General features: G+C 33.4%; 2 protein-coding genes across 9 annotated transcripts; both read left to right on the forward strand.

Annotated features, from left to right (window-relative positions):
- Nucleotides 1–686: 686 nt before the first annotated feature.
- On the forward strand, nucleotides 687–5,252 carry LOC111448118 (DNA repair protein RAD51 homolog 2). 5 transcript variants are annotated; one of them, XM_023087541.1, is made up of 14 exons: nucleotides 687–930; nucleotides 1,258–1,371; nucleotides 1,438–1,590; nucleotides 1,751–1,854; nucleotides 2,336–2,399; nucleotides 2,482–2,537; nucleotides 2,681–2,761; nucleotides 3,145–3,204; nucleotides 3,309–3,400; nucleotides 3,466–3,585; nucleotides 3,830–3,973; nucleotides 4,328–4,464; nucleotides 4,595–5,079; nucleotides 5,177–5,252. In XM_023087541.1, exons 1-12 carry the CDS (start codon nucleotides 847–849, stop codon nucleotides 4,369–4,371), a joined length of 1,116 nt encoding a protein of 371 aa, XP_022943309.1. In that variant the 5' UTR covers nucleotides 687–846; the 3' UTR covers nucleotides 4,372–4,464; nucleotides 4,595–5,079; nucleotides 5,177–5,252. The 5 variants fall into 5 exon arrangements, with proteins under 5 accessions (XP_022943309.1, XP_022943312.1, XP_022943311.1 ...); XM_023087544.1 differs by lacking the exon at nucleotides 5,177–5,252 and having other exon boundaries at nucleotides 4,328–4,467; nucleotides 4,611–4,887; XM_023087543.1 differs by lacking the exon at nucleotides 5,177–5,252 and having other exon boundaries at nucleotides 4,328–4,460; nucleotides 4,598–4,887.
- Nucleotides 5,253–13,568: 8,316 nt separating this feature from the next.
- LOC111448179 (ethylene-responsive transcription factor RAP2-7-like) lies at nucleotides 13,569–18,013 on the forward strand. 4 transcript variants are annotated; one of them, XM_023087638.1, is made up of 11 exons: nucleotides 13,569–14,759; nucleotides 14,964–14,989; nucleotides 15,153–15,183; nucleotides 15,276–15,363; nucleotides 15,458–15,603; nucleotides 15,826–15,870; nucleotides 15,981–16,081; nucleotides 16,198–16,325; nucleotides 16,551–16,667; nucleotides 16,844–17,128; nucleotides 17,776–18,013. In XM_023087638.1, the coding sequence occupies exons 1-10, from the start codon at nucleotides 14,236–14,238 to the stop codon at nucleotides 17,105–17,107; spliced, it is 1,470 nt and encodes a 489-aa protein (XP_022943406.1). In that variant the 5' UTR covers nucleotides 13,569–14,235; the 3' UTR covers nucleotides 17,108–17,128; nucleotides 17,776–18,013. The 4 variants fall into 4 exon arrangements, with proteins under 4 accessions (XP_022943406.1, XP_022943404.1, XP_022943405.1 ...); XM_023087636.1 differs by having other exon boundaries at nucleotides 13,570–14,759; nucleotides 17,724–18,013; XM_023087637.1 differs by lacking the exon at nucleotides 17,776–18,013 and having other exon boundaries at nucleotides 13,570–14,759; nucleotides 16,844–17,313.
- The last annotated feature ends 260 nt before the right edge of the window (nucleotides 18,014–18,273 follow it).

The following is an 18,273-nucleotide window of genomic DNA, read 5'->3' on the forward strand; positions in this document are numbered from 1 at the left end:
GTATGTTTAATGAGTTGTTGATATGTTATTGATACACCAATGTTGTATTTGAAATTGCATTTAAAATGGGTGTAATGAGAATGAACAATTCACACGAGATTTTGAAACTAAGTTGGAATCAGTTTTGAGAGTGTCTGTGTAACATTCCAAGCACACCGCTAGTAGATATTGTCCGCTTTGGTCGGTTGCGTATCGCCATCAGTCTTACTGTTTTAAAACGCATTTGTTCGGGAACGATTTCTACCCCCTTATAAGGAATCCTTCGTTTTTCTACACCCTTGAATACTTTGTTTTTCTATCCCCTTATAAGGAATATTTCGTTCTCTTCTTCATTCTCTTCGATTGTAGGACCTCATAATTCACCCCATTGGGCCAGTGTCTTAATTCACCTCCCTTGGAGGCCAATGTCCTTGTCCCCCCTTAGGGACAGTGTCATCGCTAACACATCACTCAATATCTAATTCTAATTGTGTCATCGCGAACACACCACTCAATATCTAATTCTAATTTCGTTTGTATTAATAGCTCAAGTGGATGAATGACGATTTGAATTAAGGATGAGGAAACAAATTATCAATTTATTTTTATTTTAAATAAAGAAACAAAAATAAATAAATTCTTGAAAAATGGTTTTAAAAAAGTAAAAATGAATCGCTGTTTCTTACGATCAAAATTTCAATCTCAACGACAAATCATGGTGCTTATCCACTGTGTTTCCTTCTGTTTTGGCGCCATTTCAACTGCTTACCAGGCGTCGGATCAACCATTCTAGGGTTTCGCCTTTGGCGGGAAAGCAAAGAACGGAGCCAGATAGCATGATTTGACGTAGAGATTCAAGGCGATAGAATGGCGAACAAATTAATTAATCAGATGGGATTACCCAGATCGATAGCTAACATTTTCGCAGCGCGAAATATTAACACAGCCAAGGTAATGATGGAACTTTGGAATTTCGTGATTCCTCACCATTAATTTGTCGATTTGTTCTTCCAGTTCGTGTTTAATACGCCGTAGGAACCGAAGTGGAGCCTTTACATCATGTAGTTCAGATGACCACTCATTGGAAGTCCTTTGTATGGAAATTGAACCACTGCAATGGTTCTTAATTTAGAGTCAGTTCATAATGTCACGCACTGAATGATCTCTCTCTCTTTTGAGCTATTTTTTCAGGCTCCGTCATTATTTTTTGCCCTGTAGCCTATTTGAGCCTATAGAAAATGTTTTTTCTGCAGTATCAGTATATTTAATTTGTTTCAGGAAGCTTTATCCTTAACTGAGTTTGAGTTGATGGAGTTATTGGACGTGGGATTATCGGAAGTTGCATCTGCAGTTGCACACATTAGTGAAATCGCTTCTCCTCCTTATCAGACCGTAAGCATTCAGTTGATTCTGTTTAATTGGTTGATTTTAGAAGTGATGTTCTTGTGGCGCCTGCAGGTGCTTTCTTTGATGGAGCAAAGACTTCAAAACGAGCATTTAGCTGGCCATCTTTCCACATGTTTAAAAGGTTTAGATGAGGCCTTATTTGGTGGGATTCCATTTGGTGTTTTGACAGAACTTGTTGGTCCTGCTGGAATTGGCAAGACGCAAGTGTGATTCTTTCCTACTTTTCCGGTTTGATAATAATCTAAAATTTATATCTGAAAATTTTTACTGATTGGTGTATCAATTGAGAATCTATGATTGCGTTTAAGGGGAAGCATTTTTTACTAATTTTGAGTCGCTACTTCTGCTGGTTGATGAATTTCAGTTTTGCTTGAAACTCTCTTTCTTAGCTGCTCTGCCACCGAGCTACGGAGGTTTAGCTGGCCGTGTGATATATATTGATGTGGAATCTAAGTTTAGTTCCAGAAGGTATTTTAAGTACCCCATGCTACTCATTATTTCTATATTTGTGTAATGGGTTGTGAGATCCCACATCGATTGGAGAGGAGAACGAAACATTCATTATAAAGCTGTGAAAACTTCTCCCTAGCAGACGCGTATTAAAACCGTGAGGCTGATGGCGATACATAATCGGCCAAGGCGGACAATATCTCCTAGCGGTGGACTTGGGTTGTTACAAATGGTATCAAAGCCAGACACCGGGCAGTGTGCCAGCAAAGATGCTGGAACCCCAAGGGGGGTGGATTGTGAGATCTCATGTCGGTTGGAGAGGGGAACGAAGTATTCCTTATAAAAGTGTGGAAACCTCTCTCTAGCAGACGCGTATTAAAACCGTGAGGTTGACAGTGATACGCAACGGGTCAAGGCAGACAATATCTGCTAGCAGTAGACTTGGGCTGTTACATGGATACATCACTCTTGTGCTTTTTCTCCCTGTTTTTCTCTCCAGGATGATTGAAATTGGCATGAGAAGCTTTCCTGATGTATTTCAGAAGAAAGACATGGCAAAAGAGGTAGTAAAATAATAAATATTCTCTTCTTTTAAAATTTTAATTTATAGTACATAAGATGGATCGTGCTCAATTTACATTCCAGATGGCTGGTAGGATCCTTGTTTTGCGGCCAGCATCACTTTCTGAATTCACTGAGAGGTTTGGATCAAAGTCAAAGACATGTTATTTGGCCTAGCTATGTCATTGATAGATTAGGGAAAAAAAATGCTCACCTCATTTGTGACGACATTTTCAATATCTGCCATGATAAGACGAGTTTCTGCTGTCTGTTTCCTTTCCAGTTTACACAAAATCAAGGTTTCACTTCTTGAGCAAGAAATAAAGCTAGTAATCATTGATAGCATGGCTGCTCTTATTACTGGGTAACTCACCTTTTTTGTTTTCCTTATCTCATGATGTACTCTACCTTCTGTTCAAATGAGGCTTCTATGCCTAGCTTCAGTTGGGGTCTCATTGATATGTCTTTACGTAGCTTCAGTTTTTCTGTTTATTCAGTTTTCCAGAGTTCATCAAGAGTCCTATAATTATGCGTAACTCTTTTAAAATTTTAGCGAAATACTATTTTTTAGAAAATGTTCTTGAAAAATGAGTAAACTAGCTTTGATCTGTTGTGCTATAATATATTTTTGAAGAGAACTCTTCATGTTATTTGAAATGAAACCACATTGGGTTAAGAATGGTTGTTCATAGTGTGCATTTCTGTCGATTTCTTTCTGATGCTTCAAGAAAATGGTTCTTTTTCCAGAGAATATGAGCAAGGGGCACCCAAACAGCATTCATTGGGTTGGCATATTTCATTTATCAAGTGAGATTTACTTTCGCTTTACTTACTCCAGTTGGGTTTTGTTGTGTTTGGTAACTGTTCCATTTATCTTCTGAGTGTTGTCATTTGATTTCCCACCATCTCAGGTCAATTGCTGAGTTCGCACGAATTCCAATTGTCGTGACAAACCAAGTAAGATCCCGGAACAGGAATGAGGTCTCCCATTATTCTTTTCAAGGTAGGGTGATATTGCTATTCTGAAAATTTATAAAATTTGTTTACGATATAGCTTCTCTGTTGCAGGATTGAGCAGCAGTGAAATTCAAGAATGTTCTTCAGGATATGATTCTCATCTTGTTGCTGCCTTGGGAGTTCATTGGGCTCATTCTGTGACAATCCGTTTGGTGCTTGAAGCAAAATCTGGTTGGTACACTTTTACTGATTGTTGCCTTTTAGCTGACATAATGGACAAAATTACACTTGTTGTGAGATCCCACGTCGGTGGGCTCAGGCTGTTACACTTGTAATGCCGGTAGAGTTGATGGATCATCATCTTACCGATATTTTCTCGACTTGTTTCACTCTTAAACGAAAAGGGGGCAGTCAAAATTTAGAGTTGCTTCTAACAAATGTTTCATAACTCATCATTTCCGTCCTTCTCCTATAGGTCAGAGGTTTATAAAGCTTGCAAAGTCTCCCATGTCTCCACCTCTAGCTTTCCCATTCAGCATAACCTCATCCGGAATTTCCTTGCTGAGCGACAACGGAAAAGAACTGAGTGGAGCAGAGATCAACGAGATTCACTGCCAAGGTTAATAGTACCAACATAAACAACGCCTTCTCTTCATTTTCCTATTCTATCGGTCAACGGTCTGGTTGACTTAAGTTAGAAGCTCGATTACACTTAAAACATTTATGACATGTTTCCTCCTTGTTGGTAATCTTCTGTCAAATTATCAAAACGTTCTAAACTGATCTTACAAATTCGGTATCATTGCATGTTAATTGAGTTACCTCCTAACCTCATTGTCTGAAAATTATCCACCAAGGATGCTACGAGAAGTTGATGCTTTTAGTTGTATTTTATTCCACTATTCAGTCCAACACAGAGTTTCTTTTTTGCTTTTATATCTTTTAGTCATTTGATTTTACGACATTAATGCAGGACACAGTGACATTATCAGCTATCAATTAGGAAAGCAGCAGTGACCATTGCCACTGACATGCGAATACAATTGCTAAAAACTCAGTCTTCTCATACGTATACGAGACTTATGCTGACTCGATGGTTTCCTGTTGTGAGTGGTTGGTTATTATGGAAATAGTTGATTAATTCCCAATTATTATTTTCATTGTAGTTTCTTATGCAATTTTAACATTTGACATTGATTTCTTGAGAATCCATGATTTATTCTACCATTTTCTTTTCATTCTGGCTACGTTTACAGGATAGCTTAGAACTAACCAGCAGAACATGGAAGATGGAAAGATATCAAGGCTGCGGATGACTCTTGTTGGGAGGAATTGCATGCCTTAATTTCTTTAGTGATAAAAAAGTGTGGAAAGTACAGATAGGACTTTAGTTTCTTAGTGATAAAAATGTTTAGAAAGTACAGATAGATCGTCATTTTGATACATTTAAATGTTAGAACAAGGTTGACTTGAATTTGGACGTCCTTCAATGAGCTCCTAATTGGTACAATGGTATGTCGTGGCATTTACGTATATCCATTGAAGCTCTATGAATTGTTGCCTCGAAATTTTTTAATGCTGCACTTTCTTCTGATTATTATCTTGATGGTGAAGGTCCCAACACGGTGGTTATTCTTTTAGGCCCCTGAAGGTGGTGACTATCCATTTAGAGGATGAATCTTGCATTCTCTATCAAAAGTTCTGTTAATGCATCAAATCAATGTGGTAGACTAATGTTTCAAAGATTGCAAAACACCAAATTCTGGATCTCTTGGAACAACGGTATATCAAAACCATGGAATTTGTGTTATGTTCTGAACAGGTACGGAGTAATGCATTTTATGATCACAATTGTGTTTCATCATTCCAAACTTTCAAGTACAGCGAGCTCGGGAAGGAAAAAAAGGAGTTAACCCGAAGGTTCGTATTCGACGTTACATCCTGTCGCGAGACTTGGTCTGCTCGAGTAAAAATGGAAACTTGAAGTTGATTTATGTTTTATATTTCAGGGTTTTCTGTCAAGGAAGATTGGTTGCTGTAAGATGGAGAGAATTCTCCTGAACCTGTTTATGGGCATTTTTGCTAGTGGTTAGCTGAAACAAGGCAATCTCAATACTGGCCAATTAAGGAAGGTGGTTTGCTCAAACACTTCTCATTTTAAAAAATTGCTGACATGTTTGCTCATAAATTATGCTCTTTCTAGTAGATTCCCCATTCTCATTAGTTTATTTGATTGTGGGTGATTTAACTACTCCTAGTCACTTTGTATATTATATCTGAAAACATAATCGAGATCCACCAATTATCTTTAACTTTGAAAAATGAAGGATTAAAGAATGCAGCAACTTATCGAATCCTTAGACAAAGGAAATCTGTGAGATCCCATATCGATTGGAGAGAGTAACGAGTGCCAGTGAGGACATTGGGCCTCGAAGGTGGGCAGATTGTGAGATCCCACATCGATTGGAGAGGGGAACAAGTGCCAGTGAGGACGCTGGATCTTGAAGGGGGTGGATTGTGAGATCCCACATCGGTTGGGGAAGAAAACGAAGCATTCTTTATATAGATGTGAAAATCTCCCCCTAGTAGACGCATTTTAAAAACTTTAAAGAAAAATTCGAAAAGAAAAGCTCAAAGAGGACAATATTTGATAGCGGTAAGGAGCAAACTAAAGAACAGAAACAAACAAACAAAGAAAAGAAAAGCGGTTAAAACATAGAACTTTGGATGAAACCAACCAGTTAGAAACAGCTTCAAAATTGGTCCTTTACAATGCAAATAAAATCCTGTTGGTTGTGGAAAGTTAAGTTATTATTGACTGTCTCTTTGCTTTGGACATAATCTTGAAAGAAAAAAGAAGAAGAAAATATGCTTTATATGATAGGATTCATGTTGGTTGGTGTGACAAACTGACAGTGCCATCAAAGCACGAGCCTTTTAGATAAACTCAAAACCTTCAAATGGAAGAATGAATGACACACATATTAATCAAAGCCCTACCTGCTGTTTACCTGTTACATTGCTTTTAAAACACTATTCACTTAGGGGGCCAGAAGAAAACACCCAAGAATAAAATCTCTTGAAGAAATTCCTGATTCTTTTTTTTTTCTTTTTCTTTTTTTTTTTTTTCTTTTTTTGTAACAACAAATGGTTTTGTTTTGTTATGTTTTGTTTTGTTTTAGCCCCAAGTACACACACAAAGCACTTGAAATGCCTCCTCCAGTGGTTTGTTTAACAAAGAAAAGGTGGTTTTGAGATTGTGGGCAGTCCCAACATTGACATTTTCTTTTCTTAAAACTTGTTTTTTTTAAGGTTTCATGCTCTTTTCTGGCTTTTGTTCATTTTTATAGGATCCTATGGACTCATTATCGTCTCTATGTCTCTCTCTAGACAGTTGTGTATTTTTATTTTGCCGCGCCAGCAGTTGAGGTATTTTTTAATGCTTAATGAATGTCTAGCTTTTACGCTGTTTCTAATAAATTAATGAAGCATTATGCCCAGGTTAAGTCTGACTAATTTGGACTTGCCCACCGTTAGTAAATATTGTCTTCTTTGAGCTTTTCTCTCCTTAGCTTTCTTGTCATGTTTTAAAATGTTGATGGGAGAGGTTTTCACACCCTTATAATAAATAATGCTTTGTTCACCTCTCTAACCAATGTAGGATTTCACAATCCACTCTTTTAGTGGCCTAGCGTCCTCGCTGGACATCGCTAGGTGTCTGGCTCTAATACCATTTGTAACAACACAAGCCTACCTCTAGCAGATATTGTCCTTTTTGGGCTTTTGCTTCCGGACTTCCCTTAAGTTTTTAACACACGTCCACTAGAGATATTTCCATTTCATTATAAAGAATGTCTTGTTCGTCTCTTCAACCAATGTAGGATCTCACATTTCTGCATCTAGTTTGATCCAATATTGAATTTAGCAGGTCGGTTTTTATACGAAAATTGGTCAACAAAAATATTCTTATGAACATCTCATCTCATGAAAATAAATCATAGGACTAACTGAAGTTGTAAAGAAAAATTATACCAAAACTGAAATTTTATTGAAATTTGTGAGTTTTAAAAAATTGAATTAGTGAATTTTGAGATATCTTTATTTTTGTTTTAGGATTTATTAATGAATTTTGAGTTTGATTTATTTATTTGAGAAATAAATTCCATTACTTACTATTAATATTGATGTTAGCAGTGCAATATTCAAATATATATGTTCATCTTATTTTTTAATTCATTAATTAATGCATTACACGTACAAAGTGCGTTGTTTGTTTGTTGTTAATTATTGACTTTATCCATTGGATTTAATCGAAGGATTTTTTGCGAATTCAAAATACTGTTGTGATTCATGTGAAGATTATCTCTACAATATACTTTTATACAAATATCTAATTAAAAAATTCCTAAAAATAGAGGACCATATGATTATTAAATATTTATAATATATTGTAAAATAATACTTATACTTTATAGTATAAAATATATTCATAAATTAATAATATTTAATTGATAACTATTTTTATAGTTTATAAATATATTTTTAATCATTATTTTTTAAAAAAATAATTTAATGGATTATTAAATCCAAATATATTATTAATGTAGTTATTTAATAATAAACTTAGTTTAGAGTTTATATATAAAAAAAAGATAGAAATATGAATAAAATTTATGAATTTATTATAAATAATTAAATAAATAAAAGTACAAGAAATATATCCGACGATACCTCGTTTAGTTGGTATACGATAATCCTGACAGACCAATAATTCAGACTTTCCCCCAAAAATAGATAATTAAGGAAAATTTTAAAAAAAAAATTTAAAAAAAAGGTAAAAGGTCAACATCGTAATTTCAGAGTAAAAGGAAGATTATGAAGAGTAGTGTACAAGAACAACCATTGATCATATCATACCTATTACCAATAATTGAGTTTTAGAGAGAGAGAACAAATAATAAAATATTATTATTTAATAAAATATTATTAAAAAAAAAAACAGATCGTTTCACAAAACGAAACGTTTAAAATATTATAAAATTTACTTTGTATGAATGGATACAGCCCGTCCACGTCGACAAGTTTCCAATAACCTTGCCGACAATTTGCTCCCCATTAAAATAATTCCAAAAAATTCATTCCACCCCATATTCTATTCTACTTGCCTTTCCCAAAATATCCTTACATTCCAATATTTTAAATTACCGATGTTTCTTTTTATAAAAAAAAAAATTAATATACTTAAATTTAAAATTTTGTATTTATTTATATAAATAAGACCAAAAATTTATAATAATAGACCGGAACGAGTGTCAATTGAAATATACTTAAGTTGAATTTATTTATTACTTTAATTTTTTTGTTTTTTATTTACTTTTAAATTTAATAGATGTAATAATAATACTAATTATATTGATAGTCTAATGAGTAGGATTACATTTATTTAATTTAATTAAACGGTCTAATTTTTAGCCTAATTAAGCAAATTTAGATTTTTTTTTTCTATTAATTAAATAATTTAACACTTAAAAAGATAAGATTTGAATATCTAAACTTTATATATTATCATATTAACACTTTATTGCGGATTGAATTAATGTATGATTTGTTGATGTTTAGTTAGGTTTATTTATTATAATTATTATTAGTTTATTTAATTATTATTATTACTACTACCGTTATTTTATGTATACTCTAAATCGGTCTATTTGATTTTGGCTAACTACTTTTGACGTGGTTGGTTTATCGGATTCATTTATTTTTAAAATAATAATAATATCAAATTTATTTAGTCATAATCTATATCATATTCACATTTGTGACGTTATGTTGCTATTTTTATATTTTTCTCGATTTTTCTTACTTTATAATTGAAATGTCGACATTTATTATTGTGATATCTAAGTCGGAACTACATTCAAATAAGAATTCAACTTTATTTACATTCATAAAAATAATAATTACTATTTAATTATAGATATATTTTAAAGAATTAGTATTAAAAGTCGTGCATATTTCATATTCTTTGTTTTATTTTCAACTAAAACAACTTTAAGAAAACAAATCGATTAGGTTGTATGGCACTGTGACCTATATGGGTCACGATCTCATGTATTTATAGATGTGTATAATGAGCATTACATTGTAATAAACCATGAAATCATAGATTTAGTAACAAAGCACGAAATCATAAATTCTCCTTGATTCATATTAACAATCAGTAGATTATCTTAGTATATACAGATATGATCTATTTTACGTTTAATACTCCTCAATCTGGACGATATACTGCTAGCTAGCAGGAACGGCCATCTTAGTCAATTTTAGTTCAATTGTTTTTTTTCTTTTTTAAGAATTTCCTTTTTATTTTCGACAATATTTGTTTGAATATTTTCAAAATCACATGTTCAAAGATCTTGTCGTTTTTCTCTTGCAAAATATATATATATATATATAAAAAATAAAAATCTCCAGGAAAAAAAAAAAATTCCTATTGCATGAGAATAATTAACTGTTTTTTTCCACACTATTTTAAAATTAGTTTAGAGAAAACCCCTCAGGCTTCTAAAAGGACCAATAATAATTTAATAATTCATTTAAATTTTATAAAAACGTTGTAATTATTATAGATTTTTATATTATTAATTATTGTTATTATTATAGTAATTTACTTTTTCCATACAATCTTAACATGGGGCATAAATTTTTTATTTAATTTAGAGGCAAATGGTGAGATTATGCCTCAATTATAGAGATTAATTAAATATTTAAAGCTATGGTCCATATTTAAATTAAATTTAAATTATAGATACTACATTCATAATTTAACATAATTTATTAATTATACTAAAAAAAAACCTAATTTTTATAATTGAAATCCAAACCACAAAAATTCATCAAACCCTAATTAATTTTATTTTAAAAAAATATTTTCATCTCGGCGTCACCATATTGAATATGTAACACATTTTATTAATTCAACCACAAATATCGATTACTGTTAATTTGATTTATTATCTTGAAATTTAATTTTTTTTCTTAGTTAATTATAATATAATTAATAAGGCCATTTGTAAGATTAAGTACAATTATAGAGATTAATTAGAAATTTTTAAAAAGTTGTGGTCCAAATTTAAATTAAACTTAAATTATAGATACTATATTGATAATTTAACGTCATTTAATTAGTGGTACTAAAAAAACCTAATTTATATAATTGAAAACCAAAAAAAGAAATTCATTTATCTTTTTATAATTGAGTTCAAATTAAAGTTAATATTATAATGATTAAATTTTTTATTCTGCCAATATATCCTTTGTTTTCCATTTCAAATCATGATTTTTTTTTTAATTTAAAAAAATTCAAAATATGCGGGACGACATTTGTTCTAATCCAATAAACGAGTAAGTCGTGTGAGATTCGGACTTCGCGAACAATATTACGTACGTTCGAACTTCGAGTCATGTTTGAAATAAATATTCTTTAAAAATACGTTTAAAAATAATTTTATAGAAAGCAATATTATACGCTAAAATCGAATAAGCAACAATTACGACTTTGATAGCAAATAACCCGGATAGGAAGAATTTACTAGTCACTTCCCTCGATAGTACATTTTGGGGCATTTTAATCTTGACGGGTGTAGACATGATTTTGATGACTAGTCATACGTTTTCATATTGACACAATAAGAATAGTAAAGGACTATCTAACATGAAGCATAAATAAAACGGAAACAGCATGTCTTGGACAAGCATGACTGTAATATGTAGCACGCAGCCAATACGTCTTAGACAAACATAATCGTGATACAAGATTGTTGTTTTCTCTAATAATTTTTTATTTTCAATTTATAGGAATATGTGAGATTTGATCTAATTACAGAGATTAATTAAACCTTTAAAGCTTTGTGGTCCAAATTTAAAATAAACTCAAATTATTTATACTAAATTAAATCTTTTTTAGGTTGAGTAGATACTAAATTCATAATTTAACCTAATTTATATAATTGAAAATCAAAACAAAAAAAAAATTATTCAAATTCTAACTCTTCTGACGTGGCTGATCTTGATTGGGCCGTTGAGCATAGCTGGAATTGGGATATTAAGATTACCTGCAACCGGCTAGGGCATGTTAAACGGTCGCAATCGGGACCTTCAGGTAGTGTGGGGTTGCTAAAATTAGAATAATTGATTTAGTAAAAGGTTTTAAGGCAACCGGATTACCTAATGGGGAAGATACACTACTAATTATGTCGCCTTTAATTTATCCACCTCTATTATTATTATTTTTTTCCCTTTTCCCTGTACATTCACCGCCACGTGTCGGTCTCATCTCATTCCTTTTCTTTTTCTTTTTCTTTTTTTTTCTGCAGATTAATAGGATGGGGCCCACAGCTAATTAAACTTCACATTTCCTTTATGAATGTGAGTACCAAAAAAGATATTAAAAGCCACTCTAAAATTACCATTAAATATTAACATTTATAATCTCCTCCCAAATTAATAACCTTTTTATTACTATAAAATATTTAAATCATCAATTTTTCAATTTTAAATATCATTATTATTTAATTTTAAATTTTATATTGGTACTTGCATATAAAGTTATTCAATTTAATCCCTACACTCTTTTAAATTATTATTTTAATCATTAAACTAATTTTTTTTTTTTTTTTTTGCCGACTATAAAAAAGTGTAGTGTAGTATCTCACCTTTTAAAAAATAATTATTTTAGCTCTTTTAAATTTATTTTAATATATAAAAAAGTAATGTAATTTAATATTTAAAAAATAAATAAAGAAATAAGGTGAGAGGTAATTAGGTTGGTCAAGAATTACGGCAACGGGAAATTCTGAGCCGAAAAAATGTGATTTACCTATGGTCCTAGGAAAGTAAGGGCAGGGGGTAGGGCATGATGGGTTCGTTCCTAGTTCATGGTTCCAACTGTCGGGCAGTGGGCTAGGCCATCATGGACTCCTTTCTAGTTCATGGTTCCAACTGTCTGTCGCTGCCCGTTGCCCTTTTGCTCGTGCTTAATGGGGAACCCAACTACTAATTAATATGGTACTATATGCATATAATATACCCCATTAAAAAAAATTAATTTATTTGATTTGATTTATTATTATTATTAATTTTTAAATTAAGCATAAAAATTTTATTTGTTTTTATATTTGTGGTCTATAGTTTTTTTGAAAATTTAAACTTTTTTTTTAAAATATATTTTATATTCGACTATAATCGAGGAATGGGAGAGGAAGTGGAGAACATTTTTTCTCGTTAGATATATGGGTGACAGGATTATATTCTTCATCTCTGTCTCTACCAGCTTAATATAAATATATTTTTTACCTGATATATGTTTTTGTTGGGTATGTTAAAAAGAAAAATAGTTAATTTTGATACTCTAATTATAATAATATTTAAATTAAGAGTATTTTGTATAATTTTTTTAATTATTTAAGATTATGATGCTTTAAAATTAGATGGGTATAACATTTATTTATTTATTTATTAATGGAATATATTGATTTATTAAGTTTTTTTTACGATTTTTTTAATGAAAATTGCATCAAAAATGAAAATTACATAAAAAAATAATTTCATAAATATTTGAAAAATTACTATTTTCACGAGACATTTTAGTTCCTTACAAATTTTGAGTAAATAATTTAATTACTATTTTGCATTTATTATATTTTAAAATCTATCCTTGCTTTAATAATTAAAAATCATAATTTTCTAATTTAATAATAGTTTATACATTTTAGTAATGTCTTCAGCCAATTTTTAAAATTAGGTGATTATTATTATTATTATAATTTTGAGAGTTTATCGCTATTTAAAAATAAAAATTGTGTTTATGTTTTTTGATTTATTGAAGTCTAACTATTACAAAAAATTATTAAAATACGTAAATTATTATTATTTTTAATTTTACGTATTCAATTAATGAATACATTAATATAGTTTACATTTTTTATTATTTTCAATTCATATAATTTAAGTCATAATTTTTTTTTTTTTGGGTCATGAAAAGTGTGTTTTTGTAATAATCGCGAAATAAAAATGAACGGTAATAGATGAGGTTGAGTATTAAGGATCGAACGGTCGTACACATACACACGACTGCTACGTGTTGATTGGTTGGATATGTATATATATATAGAAGGCTGTTCCCGTCTATGAAACACCGTGGAGAAGTGCGTTGCAAAATAGAGGATTATTACCTTGGCGATATTAAGCATCCACCGGTAACCGGATCAACCGGTGACTTGCCTTGACGAAAGAGAAGCAAAAAAATGTTTATATATGCTGTTATTCCCTTTCTCTTAGAATGGGTCTGAAATGTTCCTTCACACGTCCCATCCGCTTCTTTCATCTTTCTCCGCCGTGGAATCACTTAGTTGCCAATAATTTTACACTTCTCCGGTGCCGGTATCTTCGCCGTCGGAATGCATAATGCTACCATCTCTCGAGATTTTTCCGCTTGATTCTCACTTTGAGTGTGCTTCTTGTTGTTTGTTACTGTTCTGTTACGCCGGCGGCCGGAGAACGGTGGTGTTTCCGACTGGAATCCGTAGGGAAGAAGTTCGTAGTTTCCTGTTATGAAGATCTTTTTTGTAGTCTTCTTCGCTTGATTGTGATTTTTGTTTCTTTTTTTTTTTTTTTTTTATCTAAAAAAACTTTATCCATTCAAATTGTTAGTACGATTAGCTGTTTTAGTCTTTTGTGGTCTCTGATAACGATTGATTCATACTGTTCGATCAAACATGGCGATCATTCTTGAATGTTGAATTGGATCGACTACCAAGGCGCGTGGTAGAAAAATCTTAATAGAATTCAGGATTGGAAGCTTTGTGGAGAGATTAGGAGAAGATGTTTGATCTTAATCTCAATGTCGACTCGCCTGATGCGACGCCGAATGAGGACTCTGTCCTGTTCTTTGAGAAGCTTCCTCAAGGCTCGGGGAATCAAATGGATGAATCAGGAACTTCCAATTCTTCGATTGTCAATGCGGATACCTCCAGCAATGGCGGCGATGACGACTCGTGCTCTACACGCGCCGGTGGCGAGCTCTTCATGATCAACTTCGGGATATTGAAGTCTGGAAGCGCGAACGACGTTGTCACGAAGGAGCTTTTTCCAATAGGTGGAACGGTGAATCCTGACTTCGGGATTCTTCAGGGGCATAACTCTGCCTCTTCTTCGTCAAATTCATCGAGGAAGAACTGGATCAACCTTGCGTTTGATCGAAGCGGATCAGCAGGGGAGGGGAGAATGATTCAACCGGTTCAGCCTCAGCCGGCGAAGAAGAGCAGGAGGGGACCGAGGTCTCGGAGCTCGCAGTACAGAGGCGTCACATTCTACCGGAGGACTGGGCGGTGGGAATCTCATATTTGGTGAGTGAATTTAATTGGATACCTTCTTTAAAAAAATTGTTGAATCGTGTAATGGTTTGCGTTTGCCTCTGTTGTCAAATTCCAGTAGTCCTTCATTCACTCAATTAACTCGTCCTTCTGTTGAATTAGATTTCTAATTCACTCCGATGTATGCTTCATTAGTATATCTACTGTCTTAACTTCTTGTTTTTCAACTGTTCGCAGGGACTGTGGGAAGCAAGTCTATCTCGGTATGAATTTGACTCGATTGCTTAACTGACTTCGATTAATGTTATTTATGGAAATATCTGTTATCTACGGCATCTTCAGATTTTTGTTATATAAGGAAATTTTCAGCAACATATTCCGTTGCGGCGAAATTCTGACGAACTTATAATTCTTCGGTTCCTGTAGGTGGATTTGACACAGCACATTCAGCGGCGAGGTAATTTTCTATCATGGAGGAGATAACCCACACTTAATTCCTATTTTGTGCAAAGAATTCGTGTTTGACTTTATGAAGTTTTCTAAATTTAGAGCATATGATCGAGCTGCTATCAAGTTCAGAGGGGTCGACGCTGACATTAATTTCATCCTTAGTGATTATGAGGAAGATCTGAAACAGGTTAACTAGAACGCCTTCTCTTTTTTCATTCCTTTAACAAATCCGTTTCATCGTCTAACAATTTCCTGTATCCTTCAATAATATTCTCGAGCAGATGAAGAATTTAAGCAAGGAAGAGTTTGTTCACATACTTCGTCGCCAAAGCACTGGTTTCTCAAGAGGGAGCTCAAAATACAGAGGGGTTACACTGCACAAATGTGGCCGATGGGAAGCTAGAATGGGGCAGCTCCTTGGGAAAAAGTAAGCAATCATTTTCTGAAATTGAAACGCATGCTTTATTCTGATCTTTAGTTAAGAAGCCTGTGAATTCGTAATGTAGCGAACTGAGACTTGGTTTCAAGTCTTTTCTCAATGGGTATTACTTGTTCTTTCCCCACTTGGGAAATAGAAATCTAAGATATGCCTATTTCAAGAAGAAATGGGATGGTGTTTTCATCACGGAGGTTGCAATCCTTGCTGCAGGTATATATATCTCGGGCTATTCGACAGCGAGGTAGAAGCTGCAAGGTCTTAAAGCACCAATTTCACTCTACCTGAACTGATATTATTATCCTGAATTTTCAACCTCAATAGGCATCCAACCAACACGTCTCCCTTTTTCTTTTTCTGGAAATTAGGGCTTATGACAAGGCTGCCATCCAATGTAATGGGCGGGAGGCAGTGACCAACTTTGAGCCTAGCACGTACGGAGAAAGGGTTTCTGAGGGCAGCAGTGAAGGTACATTGCATACACTTATGTACGGATGATCTGGTGGTTGCCACTATCATCTTTATTTATAAACACTAGCAAGTTATTCCTCAATGGTATTTGATTGTTTTCAAATTCAAATATAGGTTGTCGGATCATGCTTGATTTGAATTTAGGGATTTCGCCCCTCTCAATTGACAACCGTCCAAAGGATAATGAGGGGCACCTGCGGTTCCAATCTGGTCCTTGTTATGCTAATGACATGAGCACAATGGTAACCACTAAACTATGATTATATTGTACAAGTTGAGGGGCTTTCCCGAAATGTATCATTAGATGTATTTTTTACTTATTAACTCGTGATCATTCCCTAAATTAGCCAACGTGTGACTCCCTCCCAACCATCCTCAACACTTTTCACTCTTCATATAACGAACAACCTGGCACAACGTTGTTATAAACCTACTCTAAATTACATTTTGAATTGTTCATGTTGAAGATAGAGAGCAATGCTGATGCAGCAGTTAGCGATCCATCTTTGAAAGGGCCGGTAATGGCATCAGGGCATGTTCCCTTATGGAATGGTTTACAACAATCTTGCTTACTTCCCAGTGAGGTGAGTTTCATTGATGTGATTTTATTGTAAATCTTAGACTAATTTCCAAGTTCGATCACTTTTTGACGATCCAAACATTCAGATTATTCGACTAAATCACATATCAGAGCAAAGAGGAGCTGAATTACATGGTTTTATTGAAATTTGAAGAGTGATTATCTAAACTTTGCTTACAGGAACGCGTGACAGATAAGAGACATGCATTAGGTTCATCCCAAGGAGTCGTCCCCAACTGGGCATGGCAAATTCATAACCAGGGTAATGCCACCCAACTCCCATTGTTCTCTGCTGCAGCATCATCAGGATTCTCATTTTCAGCTATCCCGGCTGCCATTCTTCCACCGTGCCAACCGGGCTCGACCGCCCATAACCTCCATTTCACTTCAGCCAAAGCTTCCCCCAACTCCCCTCAGTTGAACCCACAACAGCCACCACCATAAATCCTTCTTCTACATTACAGAGTGAGTGACCAAAAGTAAAATAGTATCTTCTTTTTCATTTGTATGCCTTTTTTAAGTAATGATTGGCTTGATTTCTGACACTAAATAGCTCATTACAAAATGCTATGCTGCTTCATGTTTCTGTACCTGAAAACAAAAACATGATGCTAATATATCATATACGTACGCTTGCATTCATTGCTTCATGTCTCTGTTTCTGTTTTTATGGTTAGTATCCAATTCTTGCTTTTATGAACATATTTGCATTGTGAAATAGTTGGGAGTCCGGTAAGAACTTGAACATGCTAATCTAGAGAATGATCATAGATTTAATCGAGGAATATTATCTCTACTGTTATGAGGCCTTTTGAGAAAGTTTAAAAAGCAAAGTCATAAGAGCTTATGCTTAAAGTGAACAATATCATACCATTGTGGAGAGTCGTGTTCGTCTACCCGAACAAAAATTCTTGTCCATATACCATACCCAATAGCCATAGGAGAGGAGGAGGAGGAGGAGCCCACCAACCCTTCCTTTTTGCCTTTTGCCTTTTTTTTCCTCTTATTTGGTTACCTTTTTACCTCTTTTTCCCTTTTCTAATGCACTTCTCTTGTGTAGCTGTCAGCGGAACTAGGACTGTGATTTTCATGGTTCCTTGTTACACCTGCAGTTTCATTTATATGCTTTTGTGTCTGACTGCCTGCCTGCCCGCCTGCCCGCCTGCCCGCCTGTGTATGGGAACAGTGAAATGTGGCCGAAAATGAGGAAACGTGGTGCTCTCATATTCCCCCCTTTCTATTACTAAATTTTTATGAATACAGGTGGAGAAGAGAATTTCAGAACAAACCAATAATTTAAGTTTTTCTGGATAAACATAGGAGGATATTTCAATTGATAAGGACTGAATTTATATATATATATATATATGATTTTGAATTTTGAAGTATAATAATTGTAAAATTTTAAAAATCTTCCTACTTTGTTTTAAAAATATTATGCTCGTGTATTTAAACGAAAATTATTTAATATTTTGTTTAAAAAATATTCCTGAACTTTCAACTAAGTTTTAGTGGATTTGTAGATATCACCTCTTTTATCCCTTTCTTATTAATTCCTTGTTTTTTCTTCCGCCATTAGGAAAAATAGGTTAATAAAAACTAATTTTTAT

Source organism: Cucurbita moschata, unplaced genomic scaffold (genome assembly GCF_002738365.1).
Source record: "Cucurbita moschata cultivar Rifu unplaced genomic scaffold, Cmos_1.0 Cmo_Scf00010, whole genome shotgun sequence".
Classification (NCBI taxonomy): Eukaryota; Viridiplantae; Streptophyta; class Magnoliopsida; order Cucurbitales; family Cucurbitaceae; genus Cucurbita; species Cucurbita moschata.